This window comes from Drosophila kikkawai, chromosome 3R (assembly GCF_030179895.1).
Source record: "Drosophila kikkawai strain 14028-0561.14 chromosome 3R, DkikHiC1v2, whole genome shotgun sequence".
Taxonomy (NCBI): domain Eukaryota; kingdom Metazoa; phylum Arthropoda; class Insecta; order Diptera; family Drosophilidae; genus Drosophila; species Drosophila kikkawai.
Window position 1 is genome coordinate 8,283,437 of NC_091731.1, and position 20,003 is coordinate 8,303,439.

Below are 20,003 nucleotides of genomic sequence, written 5' to 3' on the forward strand. Positions count from 1 at the left end.
TGAGGTTGTGTTGCTTATCACCCCGAGCTTTTGGCTTATCAATCATCTACATACGACCCCGGAGAGCGGGCCGTCTTACGCCGTGAGCGCGGCTTGCCTCTGAGCGGACTTTTATAAAAGCGAAGACGAGCTTTGCCTTTCCTTCAGTGTCTCGAGTCGATACCAGTGGTTCACACCTCGCTCTCAGTTCCCATTCCGATTGTTTGATACTGCGCCGATCGTATTTATCTATTCTACGGTAAGTGTTCAATTGTCTTCCCCGAGGGGCTAATTTGTTTAATTGTCTCCGATCAGGTTAGCTAAAGTTGATGTATGTTGGGGCAAATGGTCGAGTAAAGGGGATTTAAAAAAACAAAGCAGACTATGTACAGAATTAGGCTGATTGCCATAATGAAAATGCAAGTATTTACAAATCGCTACTGTTGATTGTCAGCCGAAACATACACAGATTATTGAGCTCATCTTATCAGGAGCTGATGCTTAAGTAATCACTGAACTAAGGTTAAAACGTATGATTAGGAATGACTTGTGTATGTAAAGGAAATATATAAAAACAGATTCTCAAATCATTGCGTACTTTCTGGCTGCTTTCCAGTCACAGCTAGAGCCTTTAAATTATATATTTTTTCGTTATTTTGAACAAGAAAATAAATTAAATATACGGAATTTGTAGGCAATTCTTCTCTAATTTTTACCTTTTGAAAAAATGTGGTTCTAAACGACTTAACTTTTTGTGACACGTCTAACTTCCTATTAATTGTGATTGATGAGCCTGATGAGCTGGTTTGAGTAAACTACAATATTTGTTTGGGCATAAATACACAAAAGCATACAAAGGTACACATAAATAAGCATAATTGATATTCGAAACCCGTTGATAATATTTATGAGTGCTGCCTCGGGAGAATCGTGATCTTAAAAAAGGCAAATACGAACACTGAACATATGTACACGTTCGGCTGAAATAAAATAAACAGCCCTGTTCCCGTTTGCAAATACTTTCTACATGGTTGCAGGGTATTCAAATTTCAATCAAAGTTTTGTAACGCACTATATGTAGATAATGTATCGACTTCAGCATGACACACTTTCTAAGAGATTTTCTCGAAAAGTTTACAAGCTATTAACTTAGAACTCTCGTCTTCAGATATGTACATCTAGAGAACTATTCTTTTTAAACGATCAAGTTTTGATATGTTGGGAATAGCTTTCCTTATTTTTAAAAATAATTAAATTTGGATTGTGAACATACTTCCAAATTTAAACCCAGTTGCTCTTTTGAGGAATACAAGTTTTTTTTATAGTGCTAAGGTAACGGGAACAAGGCCTATATTTTTTGGGTTATATGTTACCCTGTTGCAAGAAAGGCCTGCACGAACTTTCCATTTGGCCTTGGCAATCATGATATCATCCCAGATGAGTCAAGCCGCAATGTCGCAAAACTAATTATCTGAAAAGCAGTTTGTAAAAGCATGCGTGCTGACATTTGGTTCACAGCTTCGGCAGCTGGCCTTACTCTATCCCAAAATCAGATGTACATTGTAGATATAACAATGATATCATATCTGATAGGATGACAACTTCTTAACATGCATTGTTTTAACAATATGAAAATGTATTTTTTTTATTGGTAATAAAACAAAGGAAACTGTCTTTTTTTATTAAGTTGTGTTGTATCAAATGTAAAAGCGTTCGTAAACTCAAATATATGTTTTAGCTTGCAATGATTTAGAATATTCTAATGTTACAAGGTACATAAGTTTATACTTACTGATTTTACATAAGCATGTAACTCACACAAGTTTTTTATTCAGTAGCCACCGTGCACAAGGGCATTATAACATACAGCCTATAGGCTGAAAATGGAACCTCAGACTCCATAGAGTATTTATTATTGATCATCGAGTTTATGTGGATAATAAATACTCTAATGATCGTTTTCTTACAAATTTAATCACAATTGTATGGTTAGCATGGGAAATATAAGATAACCAAGCTGTAACCATCTTTCTATCTCGCTCACACATGGCTCAAACGGTTAGCTGCGTCTTAAACCTTGTTACTAAATATGTAAGTGTTTGTTTTCTTTTTTAATAAATGTACAATGCTTTATGTTCCGGGTTTCTCATAGTCAAGCACACTGTCAGGTATCTTTTGTACTTCGTTTTTTCCGTTAGCCACAAGATCATAAATAGTGTTTCTTTTTGTAGGTATCTATAAAATTTTATAACCTTATTTAAACTATTTAACTAATAAAACTAACTAAAAATTACAGTTCAAACACTCGACGCTGGGAACAATCATCTCTGTTTGGCCTGAACAGCAAACACTGCGATAAAAACAAAGCTGAATACAAACCTACATTCATATAGTGTATATGAAAGCGCGCACTATATACGCACATTTATATTTATCGCAACAATAAACAAAGCTCTCGGGGATCTCCCCGCCTCCGACACCACCGCGCCGCCGCCGACGACACGAGAAAGAGAATCGCGAAAAGGCAGCGCCAGGCGACGCCACCATGGCAGTCATCATAAGGTAATGCAAGCGAGCAGTTCGCTGTCCAGAAGCTTCATTAGAGTTCCCAAGACCTGCTCCGAGTCGGTTTCAAAAGTGTAAACAATAGTAGAGCTGACGCACGCCAACCGTCAGTAAAATATCTCGTTTGAAATGTAAGTGCGTTGGTAGGAGTTACCCTGCGGAGGGCAATTAAAACCGCTAATGAGTCTGTCAAAAGGCGTGTTGGAAGCGGAATAATTTGGAGAGCTCCAGAATAGACATCGTATTCAGACATGTGTTTGCACATACTGTACAATTGTTACTCATTGTCGGGGCTCTCCTTCAAAGCATGTGACATTTTTGGTGTGTCTATTTTTTATGACCTTTTTTGGTCGTATTTCAACTGCACAGATATATGGATGTGCTTGTCGCTTGAGAAATCGAGATGAAAGTCTATATGTTTAATAAATCGGTTGTTATCCAAATCAATGCTTGAAGCCATAGGGTTCTATGGTTATTTCTGACCCCATAAATGATATTTTATCTCGAAAGCTCAAAGGATGCAAGGTTGAGTTATAGCGAAAAAACCTTCACCCCGGTATCGGAACCGGTTACAACTGTGTAAAGTTCGATTGGCGAATTACGAAAACAAATAATGGTACTCGGATAAGGCTTATCTATCTGCTTTCCTACTTTCAGCCTGCTGGTACTGGTTGCCCTATCGGCCAGTCTTTCCTCAGCCGGCACCCTCAACGCTCGTCCCGCGTTCCCCGTTCAAACCGGCCAGATCCAGCCCTCCGGTCAGAACAGCAAGCAGCCCGGCAGACGCATCATGCATCCGGCTTTCGCCAATGCTGGCCGCACTCCCGGCATGGAGATCTGGCGGATCGAGGTAAATTAAGTGTATTTTCGGCTTTAATTTCACTTTGGTGCGAGTTCAAAGAAGAGTGTTTATAAATAGCTGGCGCTTGTTTACATCGCTTCGCTAGACTTCATCGCCCACGCACGAATGCGTTGCTTCTGCAGGGGAGCTCATGCAGTCGTCCAGCGGCGCAAAAAGCGGGTGGAGCATGCTCCCTATTCGTGGCTCGTGCCATCAGAGTTGCTGATTTCCCATTTTCTATGCTAAATTCACGCAGGGTGGCTGCCACATGTTCGTAATTGGAAAGTGTACTATATACATATATCGTCATGTATATATCGCATCTCGGGTTAATTAACTCGGACATTATCGAAATTTATGAACCTCACGGAATCGGATGCTTTCACTTTTAAATGCGAGGCGCATGAGGCGCTTCCTAGAATAAATATTTTGACTGTGCATATTAATAGAACAACGAGTTTTACAGAATTTCCAAACACTCATTTCATAAACATTCATTCCTATATTTCTCACATAATTTATTTGACTTTTTCCAGAACTTCGAACCCGTTGCCTATCCGAAAAATAATTATGGCAAGTTCTACACTGGAGACTCGTTTATAATTCTAAATGTAAGTAAATTTTGATACATATATTCACGTGTGTAATTGTTTAACGCTGGAGAGCAAGCTAAATTGGGCTAGAAGTTTGAATTGTCCCAACGGAGGTTGTTGACACTTTAGCGACACACAAATACTCTGTAGGGTCGGATATGCTGTTTTACGAATACAATGTCAACAGCCTGTTAATCTGAGATAATATCTGCTTATTTCAACGGAAATACACATTAATCACACAAGAGCTAGTCATTATAAAATGACATTAAAATGTGATACGTGTTAACCAAGACGAAAGAGTAATTGTTCTGATTAACAAAGGTTTCATCCAGTTGTCTAAATAACTGTGACTTCAATGCCTTTATCTGAGAATAGGATTTTCTGTGATCAATTCTTTATACTTTGACACTACAATACTTTTTATACCCTTGCATGGTATTATTTTTTAATATAATTCCTGTTGTTTTTCCTATTAATTTGACCAGGAAAGGATCGATTCTTAATTCTTCCGAAGTTAGCTTCCTTTCTTCTTATACATATTTTACCAAAGTACTAAAGACCTACGATTAAATTTACTCAAATTTTAAATAAAAAGATTCCTAACTTTCATCTAATCGATTCTAATATATTTTTCGTATACATGAAGAAAACCTAAAATAAATTATACATTTTTTCAGACAATTGAAAACAAAAAGGACAAGAAACTTTCCTGGGACGTACATTTCTGGCTGGGCTCAGAGACCTCTACGGATGAGGCTGGAGCTGCCGCTATCCTCACCGTTCAGTTGGATGACTTGTTGAACGGAGCTCCTGTTCAGCATCGAGAAGTGCAAGACCACGAATCGCAGTTGTTCCTTGGCTACTTTAAGAATGGTAAGACCTGTCGTAGACTCTTCAGACAAATAATTAACCAAGACATCTGTTCATCCCCTCAGGCGTTCGCTACGAGCAGGGCGGTGTTGGAACTGGGTTCAAGCACGTGGAAATCAACGCCCAGGGACAGAAGCGTCTCTTCCAGGTCAAGGGCAAGCGCAACGTCCGCGTGCGACAGGTGAATCTGTCCGTATCCTCCATGAACAAGGGTGACTGCTTCATTTTGGATGCTGGCAACGATATCTATGTCTACGTGGGTGCCCAGGCCAAGCGCGTTGAGAAGCTGAAGGCGATCAGTGCTGCTAACCAGATCAGGGACCAGGATCACAACGGCCGTGCTCGTGTCCAGATCATCGATGACTTCAGCACTGACGCCGACAAGCAGCAGTTCTTTGACGTGCTCGGATCCGGCTCTGCCGACCAGGTGCCCGAGGAGTCGACGGCCGAGGAGGACGGAGCCTTTGAGAGGACCGACGCTGCCGCCGTCACTCTCTACAAGATCAGCGACGCTAGTGGCAAACTGGTGGTCGACACTATTGGCCAGAAGCCGCTGACCCAGGCCATGCTCGACACGCGCGACTGTTTCATCCTGGACACCGGCTCCGGCATCTTTGTGTGGGTTGGAAAGGGTGCTACGCAGAAGGAGAAGACCGACGCCATGGCTAAGGCCCAGGAGTTCTTGCGCACCAAGAAGTATCCGGCCTGGACCCAAATCCACAGAATTGTTGAGGGCGCCGAGTCAGCTCCGTTCAAGCAGTACTTTGCCACCTGGCGTGATGCTGGCATGGCGCACACTCGTCTTATCCGGTCGGCCTTGGCCATGGGATCCGATGACTCCATTGATGTCGACGAGATTGATGCTGTGGTTACGCAGCTGAAGAAGAGCGGCGGTCGCGCCATTGGATTTATGCCGGATCATGGCCAAAACGCCATTGATTCCATCACGCAGTACGTGGCGAAGCCAGGCTCCAGTGAGATCCTGGTCAACACCGTTCCCTTCGAGGATAACCTTCCTCTTCTGGGCTTCGGCTCCTACGTTCTTACTTACAACTACGAGGCCAACAACGGGGAGCAGGGTTCCATTGTCTACGTGTGGCAGGGAGCGAAAACCACTGCCGGTGTCAAGGACCGTGCTTTCCAGGACGGACTGGCCCTTGCCGTGGAGAAGAACGCTCTTCTTGTGTTGACTACTCAGGGCCACGAGCCGCGTCACTTCTATAAGATCTTCAAGGGAAAGCTCCTAGCCTCTTACACCGCTCTGCCTGTGACGGCACAGCTGTTCCGCATCCGCGGAACCGTTGAGAGCGACATTCACGCAAGCGAGGTGCCCGCCGACAGTTCTTCTTTGGCCTCTGGAGATGCCTTTGCCCTGGTGTCCGCAAAGTCGCACAAGATCTACGTTTGGAATGGTTTGGGTGCATCCACTTTCGAGAAAAATGCAGCACTGGAGCGCTTCGCTCACTACTGGGATGATGCCGAGGTGGAGCAGGTGGAGGAGGGAGCCGAGCCCGATGACTTCTGGGAGGAGTTGAACGGCGAGGGTCAGTATGATCGCAGCTTGGTCGATCACGGTCGCCCGCTTCTGGAGCCGCGCCTCTTCCACTGCCGCCTGACACCGAATGGACTGGTTAAGGTCGAGGAAGTGGCTAAGTACGAACAAGAGGATTTGGACTCCGATGACGTCATGTTGCTGGATGCCGGTGACGAGATCTACCTGTGGGTTGGCTCTGGCGCCTCAGAGGAGGAAAACGCCAAGATTCTGGACATGGCTAAGGTGAATACAGTGCGATCTTCAACTTGTTCTATTAATATTTATAAACATATACGATTATTTTTCCCACAGCGTTACATCAGATTGGAGCCTACTGATCGCTCCATGGCCACTGTGAGCATAATCCGTGTTCCTCAGGGACAAGAGCCGCGAGTCTTCAAGCGCATGTTCCCCGAATGGGACGACACATACTGGCAGGTTAGTGTGCGGAGGATTGCCTTAACCCATTTTTCCCATTCTTAAATACTCGTTGGTGTTCGTCCAAGTACTTAACATTATCAGAACTCAGTAACGTCACTATGCATGTTTAGAACTATCGACATTCCGATACGTAAGTAGACTACTAATACATTTGCATCATGCTTTATTACGTCAAATCGTTCTGCAAAAACAAATGTTTAAAATTGCTTTAACTTTGACCATCTTTTTCGACCATCTACAGACACTGCAATCCTACGAAGACGTCAAACAGAAGGTTTTGGATGCCAACAATGAGGTCTAGGTGTACCACTTTAATTCTCAGCAAAATCTACCAAAAAATTGTTTGTTTTTGCCTTACTAAAATCCATATAATATACGTTTATAATAAAGCAAACAACTTTGCAATGTAATTACTGTGATTCAAGTTTTTATTTGAGAGTCACTTTTCTTTACAATTTAAAGCTTTCTGGAGAGGCCTATCTCAATAAACACGACTGAGTATTTAATATATGCCCTTGAAGAAATAGTGACGAAGACATCGGCTCCAAAAGCCGAGTCGATCTAGCCATGTACGCTTGTATGAACATTGAAGCTTATTACATTGCTGAAAAGGCAAATTTCTTTTAATTTAAAGAACAGGGCTTTTTGTACAGAGTATCTTATAGTTGATAGCTTGAAGTTCTCAAATTCATCTTTCGGCTCGAGGTACTTAAAGATGTGATTTACGGGGTGATCAGTCAGAAAAAAGCTTTGGTGGATACTCAAGTAATATGTATAACTGAAAAACAAGCAAATGAAATAATATTATTAAATAAAGTCATCTCTCACATTCTGTGCAAAGTGACCTGACGAAGGAAAATATGCCCATCTAGTTTTGAACTTAATATAACCACGAATACATACATGTATTCACAGCTCTTTGATCAAACGCCAGCCGAACCTAGCTACCAGTTAGTAGCGAATAAATTCGAAAACGGGTTTAGTACAAGTTGTTCGAGTTCATCGCTGCAAATTATGAATAAGTCGAGATTTAATTTTTGGTATAAAAACGCCAGAGGCTCTGGGAGCGCTTTTTAGTCTAGACTGAGATTTGCGACAGAATGAAGGCGATAAGTGTAAGCTTTAAAATGTTACATGGTCGGAAGTGTTCCTAATTGACCCACCTGCAGATTATCCTATTGTGTGCCGTGCTCGCCGTGATGGCTTCCTTAGTTGTCTGTAAGCCCGCAGATAACGCTCCCACCGTATCCGTGCTGCGGTATCGTAATGACCAGGATCTGGAGGCCATTCAGCAAGCTATCATTGCGCAGTACAACCAGATCGGAGGAACCACTCAAGTGCACGCTCCGCTCAAGGCTAACGTTATAAACCCATCAAATTTTAGAGTCAACTTGTAATGCGCCTGCTGGAAATAAATGTTATAAATTTTGTGTGTTTTAAAACATTTAAAGCCCTGTGTTGATAAGGCTGTGCGTCTTCGGCTGCTGGGGATTTACCGACCAGTAGGGGATTTAGTCTGCTCCCGACTCTCGTCGCGTTCGCAGAGCCTCCGAGATGGCTCTGCCTTTGCCGTTGCTTATATTTTTCGGGCTATGCTATCTGACCGTTTTTGAAGCTGCACACCCACCACCGCCTAGGGGTCAACCGGGGCCCCCCGAAAGATCGGCGATCCACTTTCCGGTGGAGAGTGACATACTCTTTCCCGACTCCGATGGTGGGTCTAACGAGTCGGCGGAGAAGATGTGGTACCACATAAATGACTTTAGGTACGGTGGAGAGGAGAATCGGCCCAAGCCCAAGCGCAAGCACCACCCACCGCCACCGAAGCCGGGGCAGCCCTTTCCCCCGCCACCCGGGGGCTTCAAAAAGAAGAAGAACCAGCGCCGCCGCATATGTGAGGAGAGTAAGTAGTTTCAAGTTTCGCTCTGTTCGGCTCCAGAGTCATATGCTTGGTCACATCCCAAGAATACTCACAGTACGTAGAGCGCATCTTCCCCAACGACACGGCTGTGGCGGCCGACGCAAATGACGCGGACTTTGATGGGCGTATACTGGTCAGGCCTGGTGAATACCCCCATATGGTAAAGAGGACCGAGCTGCTGGTGCCGCTGTACTGCTTAACCTAAGCCCGTCAAATCTGATTTCACAGGCAGCCGTGGGCTTCGAGGCTGACGGAGGCAAAATCGAGTACAAGTGCGGTGGGAGCCTGATAAGCGAAAATTTTGTGCTCACCGCCGCCCATTGTACTTCCATATACGAGTGAGCATTTAAAAAATCCAATCCAATCCAATCTTCCGTGAGTACCACTATTTTTCCTTAAGCCTGGCCCCCAAGTGGGTGCGCATCGGGGACCTAAATTTGGTCGCCGAAGAGCGGACGGTGGAGCCCCAACTTATGAGGATACAGGAAATCATCACGCATCCCGCTTACAACAAAGACTTCTACTACGACGATATAGCCCTGCTGAAGCTTGAAAACAAGGTTAAGTGAGTAATCCCAAAAGCAGTCTGGTTTTGCCCCTCTATATGTACATGTTTATTTGGTTGTTTTTGAAAGATTGACGGTGTACGTCAGGCCCATACGTCTTTGGATCTTCTCGGAACTGCCAACGACGATTGCGTTTGCAATGGGATATGGAGCAACGGCCTTCGCCAAGCCCATGACCAACCGTCTCACGAACCTCAACCTGACCATTGTGCCGAATGCAGAGTGCAACCAGGAGCTGCCGGCCCTCGCGGAGACTCCCAATGGTGTCCTTGATAGCCAGATCTGCGGTCAGGACTACAACCTCAACAGGGACACCTGCCAGGGCGATTCTGGCGGCCCCTTGCAGCTTAATCTTCCCGGTCGCCGACGACGGGAAAGAATCCACTATCACCTAATCGGCATCACCTCCTACGGCGTTTTTTGCCGCAGTAATTATCCATCCGTTTACACACGAGTGTCGTCCTACTTGGATTGGATAGAGCAGACCACGTGGAGCGACGACTAGGACGAAAAATATTTTGACTTGTTTTTATGGTTTAACAAAATAATAAAATACATCATACAGATGATTTTAAAATAATATATTGAAATCCATTTAAACAGATAAAGTATTTGTAACAAATATTGTAAAAAGCTTCAGCAAACTCAAGGTTTGGTCGATTGGATTTTATATACCATCAGCAGGAATTGCCCAGGCACTGCGTTTCAATGATTTTCCAACTTATCATCTGGTCAGTAAATACTTTCCTGCTACCAACCTCCTAAACTATATTGAATTAAACTAAATTAAATATTAGTAAAATATACACTCCTGCCCACAATTATTCGAGACCCCGATAATTTAACTTTCGACCCTCGTAAAAAATCGGGAGCCCCGTTACAACTCTGTTTAAAATCTGATTTGCTTATCTCTGATTGGATCTCGCGTTTTTAAGTAGCGATAAAAATCACAAAACTCTGTTTTTTGCCATGCCAAAAACTGTATCAAAACTACTTTGGTATATGACATGTTTCAATTATTGCGGCTATAGCAAGATTTGGTTTCAATAATTTTTTTATATTTCTGGTAAAAATATAAATAATTTGAAATAAATTGCCACGATGTTTGTTATCTGAAGGAAAGGAGTGAAGAATAAAGGATTAAAACGATGCCAAGATGAATATGGTGTAAAGGATAGCTCTGGTAGAAACCCAATTTTACTGACCGCTGTAAACGTCTAATAGCACTAAAATCAACGAAGTGCATTGTAAGAACAGAATTAAAGAAGGCTCCGTTCTTAAAGCCACGCCACAAAACAGAACGACTTAAATTTTAAGAAAAAACTTGGGGAGAACCTGGGTCTGAAATTTTACCTTTATTTTGATAATACAGCTTTTCTTAATATTTTTCAATTGCATATTTTTTACGATAAAAAATCTTTAATATTGACGGCTAAGATGTGTTTGGCTCTATCGGGAGCCAAAACGCAGTGTTGGAGGCGTATACGCAATGTTTTGGGGAGCTTTTCAGTCTAGAACGCTTGATATGTGCTTCATAGCTCCCATATGAACAGTGGAGGAGAATACAAGAAAGTATTTAAATATTTATCTACAATTTTAAGAGCCTTTTTAAAAGACTAAGAGACTGCCTAAGGTACTTTTTAAGGTTTCAAAAGCTCAACGTGGATACATTAATCATTAATCAAATTTGTATATAATTGTATATACTTCTATATTTTGTATATACTTTTCCATTATATTACAAGAATAAAATTTTAAGTGAATCGAACAAATTGACATGTGTCGTATAGTTTTGATACAGTTTTTGGCATGCCAAAAATCAGGCTTTTGTGCTTGTTCTACCTCTATTTAAAGGAAATCAGATTTTAAGCAGAATTCATTTAGCTTCATTCTTGATTTTGTTCTAATTGGCTTCCCAATGTTCCTACTATTGTCGAAAGTAAAATGTTCGGGGTGTTCATACATTCTTCATGAATAAAACTTCAATTTAAAACATTAACTAGTTTTTGTTTAGCTGCACATTGACAGCCACATTACGTATACGACACAGTTCCCAGCAGGATCGTGCGTTATTGTCCACTGCTGTCAAACAATGAAGCTTTTTTGACTGTTGAACCTCTTAAAACTCAGCAAGGCAAAGGATGTTTCACAACAAGTCCTTTCCTACATTTGCCTAGCAATCTGTTCTTATATATTTTTTTCCTTTATGTTCTGTAATGTAACATTTCTTTCAAGGTTAGAGGACTATCAGACATTTCAATAAAAAACTTTACGTATTTGGTTGGAGGTAAGGGTTGGCTTTAATTGGCGGATATTTGTCATTATTAAATAAATACTATTTATTTAGCAAACAACGCCTTGGGATTTTGGATATCTAAGTGTCGAATATATGTAATTTAAGTAATTTAAGTATTTCTATGCAGATATTTCTTTCATATACCCAAATATGGCCCAACTAATAATCGAGTAAAGGTATAAAATATAGTAATAAACAGGGAGGACGATAGCAAGCAGTAAGCAAATAATCACTAAGTAGTTTTTATCTAAGAATTATTATTATTGATTTTTAATCGCAAATACATCCTTTTTATCTTTCTGTCTTCAATCGCATTAACTTTATTGTACTCCATCAAATTGCATGAAACAAACAAGATATTTCTGATCCAGAGATATTTTAATTTTCCCTCCATGTGTGGACTTTATATTATTCCCACCAACAAGCTTGGCATTCAATTAAACTCTTGGCAAGTGTCAAAGAGAATATTACAAATTCATGGTTTGTTTTCCGGTTGGACGAAATGAACTATAGGTTAATTTATGCCTCATACCTGTTTATAGACGCCGCTGTCGCACCGCCAGCCACATCTGGTGGCCACTGCTCGCATCTTCCGATAATGAATGCAGATCGTTCCCCACACTGCCAATGAGCGTGCCTTTGGGTAGGTGGGTTGGAAATTACTTTCTTTCTTTCAGCCCCGTTTTGTCAATCGAAGTGGCGCCCTAACGATTAATATTTTGCATTTATATAGATTCAGAGATGACAATGGGGGAATATTAGACAATTATTCAAATGTGAGCTCGACGTTGGTGTCCGAGCCAGAGCCAGACTCTGCGTTAGATAACAGCCAGCCCGTGCCTTTCAACACATTGAGTCTGGGAATACGGATGGATCCGTGATTTGGTAATCGCCTAACGAAGCCAGTTACATATACGGAGTGGTTCGGGCGACAATAGATTCGGCCATTTTATGGCTGCGCCTAAATATTTCTTTCTTTCTCTTGGAAATTAAATATCATTTCTAATGCGTTGGTAGCACCAACCAGCAAAAGTGGCTGCATTATAAAAACACTGATATCGGATGGCCAGGGCATCAGTCGACCTTTGCAGCTCAGAGAGTACGAAGTGAAAATGAAGCAGGTTGTCGTTCTAGTGGTAAGCGATTGGATCACTCCTCCAGCATTCATCTTGCAGCATCTAATTCCGGCTGTTGTTGTCCTTACAGTGTCTGGCAGCTATCGCCGCAGCCGCTCCCCAGGGATACAAGTACCAGGCCCAGGGTCCCGCCCTGCCCATTGGCAACCTTCGCCCGCAGACGCCCGTCTCGCCCAGCGGAATCTACTCAGCCCCAGCCCTGACTCAGATCAGTGTTCAGGCACAACAGCCAGCCATTCAGACAGTCCAGTCAATTCCCGCTCCTGCTCCCGTTTCCATTCCCGTTTCCGCACCTCTGCCCATCGCTCAGCCTCAGCAGAACTTTATCAGCACCGTGCAGCAGCCTCAGCAACAACAGATCGTCTACCAGCAGCAGCAGCAGCAGCCCCAGCAGATCGTTCAGACTCAGTATGTGCAACGGCCAGCCATAGTCACCAAGGATATCTACATCCACTCTGCGCCCGAGGATACTGAGGAGGTGCGCCAGGACGAGCCTCAACTGGAGAACTTGCCCATCCGCAAGAACTACCGCATCGTGTTCATCAAGGCGCCGTCCCAGAACCTGAAGTACACCGCCGCCGCACTGAAGCGGGCTCAGTCCAGCAACGAGGAGAAGACCGTCATCTACGTGCTGTCCAAGAAGCCCGACCTCACGGAGATTCAGCAGCAGCTGCAAGTCACTCAGACCGAGGCCAAGGTGCACAAGCCCGAGGTGTACTTCATCAAGTACAAGACACAGGAGGAGGCTCAGCGTGCCCAGCAGGAGATCCAGGCCCAATACGATGCCCTGGGAGGCGCCACTCACATCTCGGACGAGGGCGTTGCCCCCATTACCAGCGTTTCGGGTGGATCCCTGAACCTGGGTAGCTTCGTGTCCCAGAAGACTCAGGGCCCAGCTATTATCCAACAGCAGCCGCACATCCAGACAATCGTCCAGCAGCCTCAGGTGCAGACCATTGTCCAGTCGCCAGTTGTGAGCCAGCAGCAGAGCTCCTTTGTGCAGCAGGCCACCTCCTCCTTTGTGCCGTCCAGGAACTATGTGCCAGCCAAGACCTTCAAATAAGTACGGGACTGTGTCCGCACTATCGCTTCCATTCTACTTATGTCAATCGCCCCATTGTAGCCTATTTTAATTTATTGTAAATGAAAAAGTCGAGGCAAAATAAAGAAATGCTTTAATCAGAATTCTTAAACGTATATTTTTAGAGCTTTAATTATTGCGGTTTTACTTTGATTTAAATGTTACTACTGGGCTTGTGCAATATGCTATGCTACGAAAATTTCGTCGGCCGTAGGATCAATTATCAGCTCCCTTTGAAATCAAGTTTTCGTGTTGTCTAATCATAGTTACGTAAGACGAATCATATGCTAATTAATGCGACCGGTTTCCCCGAAACTCTTGGCTTTTGCTTATTGATCACTGGACCACTAATGGATGTGGATGTGGTAATATGGGCCATAGAAAATACAGTTTGACACATTTTTGGGAGTCTTTGGAGCAAAACCAGTTTCGGCATCATCTAATGCATAAAACTGCCACTGATTGGGATAATAATAGTCTGAGGTTTTGGCAAGTGGTCTTGTTTATTTAGCTAAGAATATATACAATAGTTGGATACTTAAAGGTACAACAGTTCTTTGCAATTGGCAATAATTAACCTGTCAGGGCGGGTAGGTAATTATTTGGCACGGCTCTCGTTAGAGCACCTCCCTGTGTCTGCTGCTGGTTGTCCAGAACCCCGATAACCGAGGTGACTGGTGCGACGCCCTCATCCGAAACCTGTGAGGTGCCGCCAAGCTGGTCGTATTGAGCTGCAGGGAAACGAAGACGCAGTTATGTTAGTAACAGTCATGAAAGCCATGTTTGTCAACTGGCAGAAAACCAGCAATAAAAGTTCCCCAATGCTATGATTTTTGCATATCCATCAGATTAGGTATTCAAGAGTGGCTCAGACCATGAGGTCTTTGTGGTGGGTGCTGCTTACCTTGAATGGTGCGCTGTGCATGCGCAGCTTCCTCTTGGGTCTTATACTTGATGAAGAAGACCTCCGGCTTGCTGGGCTGCTTTGGTGCGGCTTCCTCAAAGGCCGCCTGCAGGTCCAGGGGATCTGGCTTCTTGGTCAGCACGTAAATGATGGTCTTTTCCTCCACAGGTGCTTGCTTGACGCGCAGCGCCGCCTTGCTGACACTAGGAGTGGGCGCCTTAATGAACACGATGCGGTAATGCTTGCGGGGCGGTGGCGGCGGAAGGGCAGGCTGGGGATACGCTTCCTCTGCCACATCGACGGGTGGGACATGGACATAGATATCCTTTGAGACTAGGTGTTGCTGCTGCTGCCGCTGGTGCTGGGGCTGCGGCTGCTGCTGATATATCTGAGGCTGCACATTGTAGGCAATGTTTCCGCCAAGTGGCACCTGCTGTTGATAGACCTGGCTTTGCTGTGACGACGACGTGGAGAAGGAAAGGCCTCCTCCAGGCAAAATCTGCTGCACAGCGGGAGCCTGCAGCGCCGGTAACTGCTGCTGCAGCTGGGCTTGGTAGTTGTATCCTTGGGGCGCGGCCACGGCCAGGCCTAGGAGGCACGAAACCTAATAAAACCAGTGACATTACTAAGGTATGCAGCGACTGGGGGCGTAGCAATCCGAGAGCTTACAATGAAGACACGCATTTCCGTCTCAGATGAAGATACCTGGAGCTTTGGCAATCACTATTCAACTAAATGCTAATCACTGGCCGCCCAGACTTATAAGGCGCTGCTGCCACCAAAATGTCGCTCACGAAAAACCCGTGGTGATGAGACGAAAAGTTTAAATGAAACTGAAACCGAGACCACGGCTTAAACCGCACGAAGAGGTGAACGAAGAGCGGCCAAAGAGCCACTGCTTTTTACAAAAACTAGCTTGCGTTTTGAAGAAACCTTGAGGTAGCGGTGACTATTGTGTCCAGTTACCGAAAAACCCTAACGCTCTCCGGCTCTGGCCACTTCGCAAAGCCCTGCGTCATATTGTGGACCTCAAGTTGAAGAAAAAGCCATTTGGCTGGAAGACCTATGTGATGGCTGTATGGGTATATTGTATATGCACATAATATACACACATCGCAAGCTTTGTCTCTGCCGACCATTTCGCTTGCTTTCATTCAGTTCCTGACTTCCAGACGAATATGTACATATATGTATATTTATGATGGCCCGGCCTAATTGACGAACCGTTGGGATTAACAGCCCCTAATCGTAACTTGCATAAATCACATAATAATCGCATTAGCAATTGCGTCAACTTGAAAAGCTGTGTTTTGTTTAACGATGATTTTAAAAAATGTATAAATTGCATTGATTTCCGATGACCTTATTGTCGAAGAGTTTGGATCATTTTGCGGGGCTCTATGTATGTTGTTCCAAGCTTGGTTGTATTATTTATATGGATTATGATATGGGCTCGGGGCCTTTTTTGGCAGATTAATTAAGGTATTTTTTGGCGAGCAGCCTCTAAAGTCAGACAACTTTGTATTAATGTCCATCATTGCCAGTAGTGCCCCACGAGAGATGAATGATGATGATGATGATTTTATGCCTTATTGAAGATTTATCAAAACACAAATGCTATCTCGGGGGTCAAGATGAAACGCAATCCCTTCAAATGACAGCGTGGCGTGCGTTGCTTGCCGATGGATGTGTTACAAGTACGCCAATAGTGCGGAATCACATTTATGACATGCGGCTTATGCAACCTCTCATCCGTTCGTGTGCGAGCTGTGGGGGCGTATACGCAATACGTAGTACGCCGTCGCGACGGCGGGAATCCCCGTCTCCTGGCGCTTTACTCTTATCCAAATTAGTTCCCTATAGATATGCATGCGCGTCATTGTCTTTCTGAGTTAGGTAATCGCGTTAAAGCATCATAGTATATAGTATGCCAGTGACTTTTTTACCAGACACCACATTTCCAATTTCTCTTTCACGCACCTTCGTGCGCGGAAAATTAACATGGTCAAGGCATACGGCGCTAACATAAACATCAACAAATTAAATTAAATAATTAAATGAATTCAAAAATTTCAAAGTAAAATAGAAATACATTTGCATAGCAATTTTATTGAAAATGACAGTCGATTTTTTAATAATTGGTTTCCAGCGGTGTGATATATTGGTCAACGAAACTTTAGCCTACACGGAGAGAATAATATGTGTAAAAAAAAAATTGTACTCAGAAAATTGGGCAAATGAACATTTTATTTAGCACATTTTCCATATAAAAATACAGAATATCGGCTTAAAATAAAATAAAAATGGCAAGTTTCCGTAGCTTAACCCTCTATTGGCACCTTCCACAATAATGGAGGAAATTAATTGAAATCATTTTTCTACAGTGATTTGTGCCTTCTAAACTCAAATATGATATTAAAAAGAACGTAGAACCTTTCGATTACTTGTACTGTGATAAATAATTAAACAAAACTAAACATGATTTGGTTTGTACTGAAATGTAAGTTAATTTAGAATTAAAACAAAATGAGAGATATGCAAAAATGTAATAGGCATGCGTTGTAGCAGTGAAGTAGTGATAGGCACCTGCATATCTATCTATCCATCTATTCTTAACTGCTAAAAAATAGTTAAACGTAGAAAGAGCATTTATTATTTCTGGAATTGTGAATAATGTAATAAGTGGCTCAAGTCTCTTTGGGGCCCAGAGGGTTAAGTAATTTATATAGTATTTATATATTTATATATTTTTTTTAATTTTTGTAATAATAAAAATGTACGGGTCTCCGAGTAATAGGGAATCTCCTGGTTCCCTCAACAAAAATTTAGTTTTCCTAACTGTCTACAAAAACATCCGATATCAAAATATTAGATTGCATTTGTTTAAGGATAAGTGTCCCAGCATTAAACGCGGTATATAAGTTTAACTAACTTTAACTAATAGTTTTCCACTTTTAATTATTGCGTTTTTATTTATGTTACAACAAATTATACAACACATAGGAGTGAATCTAAAACTATAATTGATGAAAATTAAATTTTTTGGTCAAAACTGTATTTAATTCTTTTGCTGCATTTCATTTGCTGTTTTCAGATTCAAATAAAGTTACGAGCTTAGTTCTCTCCATAACCGAAAACCCAAAGATCGAGGCTCTTCGCCACCATAAGTGCGCTCTTTTTGAAATGTTGTTTATAAAAATATAATGTAATATATTCAATGCTACCTTTTAATATCACCGCAGTTTTACACATTTTTCCTTTACTTTGCTGTTTTCGAGTGCATAATATAATATTACAATTATTTTGAGTTGATACCTGACAGGGGAATTGAGTATGTCATTAATTATAGGTTCCTCGATAAAGACTGCAATTCCACATGAAACCATTCTTCCCGATTATAATATCTATGGCCAATTAATGGAATCATCCCAAAGGATTACTAATTTTCAGATATTTTTATACCCTTGCAGGGTATTATAATTTCAGTCAGAAGTTTGCAACGCAGTGAAGGAGACGTTTCCGACCCTATAAAATATATATATTCTTGATCAGCATCAACAGCCGAGTCGATATAGCCATGTCCGTCTGTCCGTCCGTCTGTCCGTTTCTACGAAAACTAGTCCCTCAGTCTTAAAGCTATCTGAATGAAACTTTGCATATAGTCTTTTATATACTCTCACTGCTATATATGTCGGAACAAGCCGGATCGGACGACTATATCATATAGCTGCCATACAAATGTTCGAAAAATTTTTAGAAAAAAAATTATAACTTTGCTGTTTTTTTACATTTTTGCACAATTTTTTAGATATGGCCATTTTATATTACTTCTGAATTTTGGTGAAAATTTTATGAAAATCGGACGACTATATCGTATAGCTGCCATAGAAACGATCGGGAAATTAATAGAAAACAAAGTATAACATCGTTGTTTTTCAACGTATTTTCATCTACTCTGAGATATAGCTTATTTTATTATTCTAGAATTTTGGTATAAATTTCATGAAAATCGGACAACTATATCATATAGCTGCCATAGGAGCGATCGGTAGATGTAGAGAAAATGTAAAGGTGTGAATGTAAAACTGTAACTGTCAAACTGTAAACGTAATAAGTATAGGTAAAATGTAATGAAATAATATCTGCAAGGGTATACAAACTTCGGCGTGCCGAAGTTAGCTTCCTTTCTTGTTTATTTCGTATGTTACATATTTTCCAAAAAACGCGTTAAAAAGCATTTAGCCCGCAGGTCACCCGAACCATTTGGCGCAAAGGCTGCAGAGAACTAGGAATTACAGCTAGAAAGAGGCTGGAGAGAGGGTATCCAGTCGATATGCCAATCCGTTTTTTATAATCACTAATTTGTGTTTAGGAATTTTATATGGCTTTATAGCCAAAAGTTCATAGCGACAGCAGCCTAAATTCAAATAAATATTGTACATTTCATACTCTTAATTGATTTCTTAAACAACATGAAGTTTTAATGTTCATTTTTCGATTTACATCGATTATCGTAATTTTACGGGGAGCCTATGACGATGATGTCTCTGCCTCTCGACTTGAATTTGGATCTGCAGTTGCTATAAGGATATGCCACCAAAATAAAGGTAGGCTTACAGAAAAAAACTCTGGCTAATGCGATTCCTAGAAAAAAAATATTATGAGAAACATCAACAAACAAACTCACGATGGTTTCAATTGAAAACTATATAGTATTGAATCATTATTTTACTAGTGTCGTTGGTGTCCGAAAGGAGAAAAAATACGGAAATAAGAAGTGGACGGTTTAATGATGCAAAGATAGTCATACATATCCTTTTTCCGAGAGGAAGCAAAATGTTTGTATACCCTTATAGATTGGTTTTGATGTTTATGTTATAGATTTAAATGCTGAAAACACACACAAAACAGATTTTCATTACATTTTATCTATTCTTATTATGTTTACAGTTTAGCAGTTACAGTTTTACATTCCCAGCTTTATATTTCCCTACATTTACCGATCGTTTATATGGAAGCTGTATGATATAGTTGTCCGATTTTTATAAAATTTATACCAAAATTCTGAAATAATAAAAGAAGCTCATATCTAAAAGTAGATAAGAATATGTTGAAAAATAACGAAGTTATAATTTTTTTCCTATTCATTTTCCGATCGTTCCTATGGCAGCTATAATATATAGTTCTCCGATTTTCATAAAATTTTTACCAAAATTTTGGAATAATATAAAATGGTCATATCCCAAAAATTATGCAAATATTTTGAAAAACAG

General features: G+C 41.7%; 5 protein-coding genes across 6 annotated transcripts; 4 read left to right on the forward strand and 1 right to left on the reverse strand.

Moving 5' to 3' along the window:
• Positions 1-112: 112 nt before the first annotated feature.
• Gel (Gelsolin) lies at positions 113-7,236 on the forward strand. Of its 2 annotated transcripts, XM_017180551.2 has the most exons (8): positions 113-238; positions 2,276-2,541; positions 3,202-3,394; positions 3,922-3,996; positions 4,659-4,854; positions 4,917-6,628; positions 6,698-6,823; positions 7,068-7,236. In XM_017180551.2, the coding sequence occupies exons 2-8, from the start codon at positions 2,525-2,527 to the stop codon at positions 7,125-7,127; spliced, it is 2,379 nt and encodes a 792-aa protein (XP_017036040.1). In that variant the 5' UTR covers positions 113-238; positions 2,276-2,524; the 3' UTR covers positions 7,128-7,236. The 2 variants fall into 2 exon arrangements, with proteins under 2 accessions (XP_017036040.1, XP_017036043.1); XM_017180554.2 differs by lacking the exon at positions 113-238 and having other exon boundaries at positions 2,535-2,675.
• Positions 7,237-7,606: 370 nt separating this feature from the next.
• LOC108084338 (uncharacterized) lies at positions 7,607-8,223 on the forward strand. Its single transcript, XM_017180498.2, has 2 exons — positions 7,607-7,941; positions 7,996-8,223. Exons 1-2 carry the CDS (start codon positions 7,927-7,929, stop codon positions 8,221-8,223), a joined length of 243 nt encoding a protein of 80 aa, XP_017035987.1. The 5' UTR covers positions 7,607-7,926.
• Positions 8,224-8,376: 153 nt separating this feature from the next.
• Positions 8,377-9,848, forward strand: LOC108084330 (venom protease). Its single transcript, XM_017180491.3, has 5 exons — positions 8,377-8,729; positions 8,792-8,907; positions 8,976-9,085; positions 9,148-9,312; positions 9,383-9,848. The coding sequence occupies exons 1-5, from the start codon at positions 8,381-8,383 to the stop codon at positions 9,816-9,818; spliced, it is 1,176 nt and encodes a 391-aa protein (XP_017035980.1). The 5' UTR covers positions 8,377-8,380; the 3' UTR covers positions 9,819-9,848.
• A 2,797-nt stretch (positions 9,849-12,645) lies between these two features.
• Positions 12,646-13,887, forward strand: TwdlF (TweedleF). Its single transcript, XM_017180490.3, has 2 exons — positions 12,646-12,745; positions 12,816-13,887. The coding sequence occupies exons 1-2, from the start codon at positions 12,722-12,724 to the stop codon at positions 13,806-13,808; spliced, it is 1,017 nt and encodes a 338-aa protein (XP_017035979.1). The 5' UTR covers positions 12,646-12,721; the 3' UTR covers positions 13,809-13,887.
• A 439-nt stretch (positions 13,888-14,326) lies between these two features.
• TwdlG (TweedleG) lies at positions 14,327-15,515 on the reverse strand. The gene is made up of 3 exons (XM_017180494.2): positions 15,400-15,515; positions 14,731-15,334; positions 14,327-14,557 (listed from the first exon to the last, which is right to left on the reverse strand). Exons 1-3 carry the CDS (start codon positions 15,412-15,414, stop codon positions 14,400-14,402), a joined length of 777 nt encoding a protein of 258 aa, XP_017035983.1. The 5' UTR covers positions 15,415-15,515; the 3' UTR covers positions 14,327-14,399.
• Between the last annotated feature and the right edge of the window lie 4,488 nt (positions 15,516-20,003).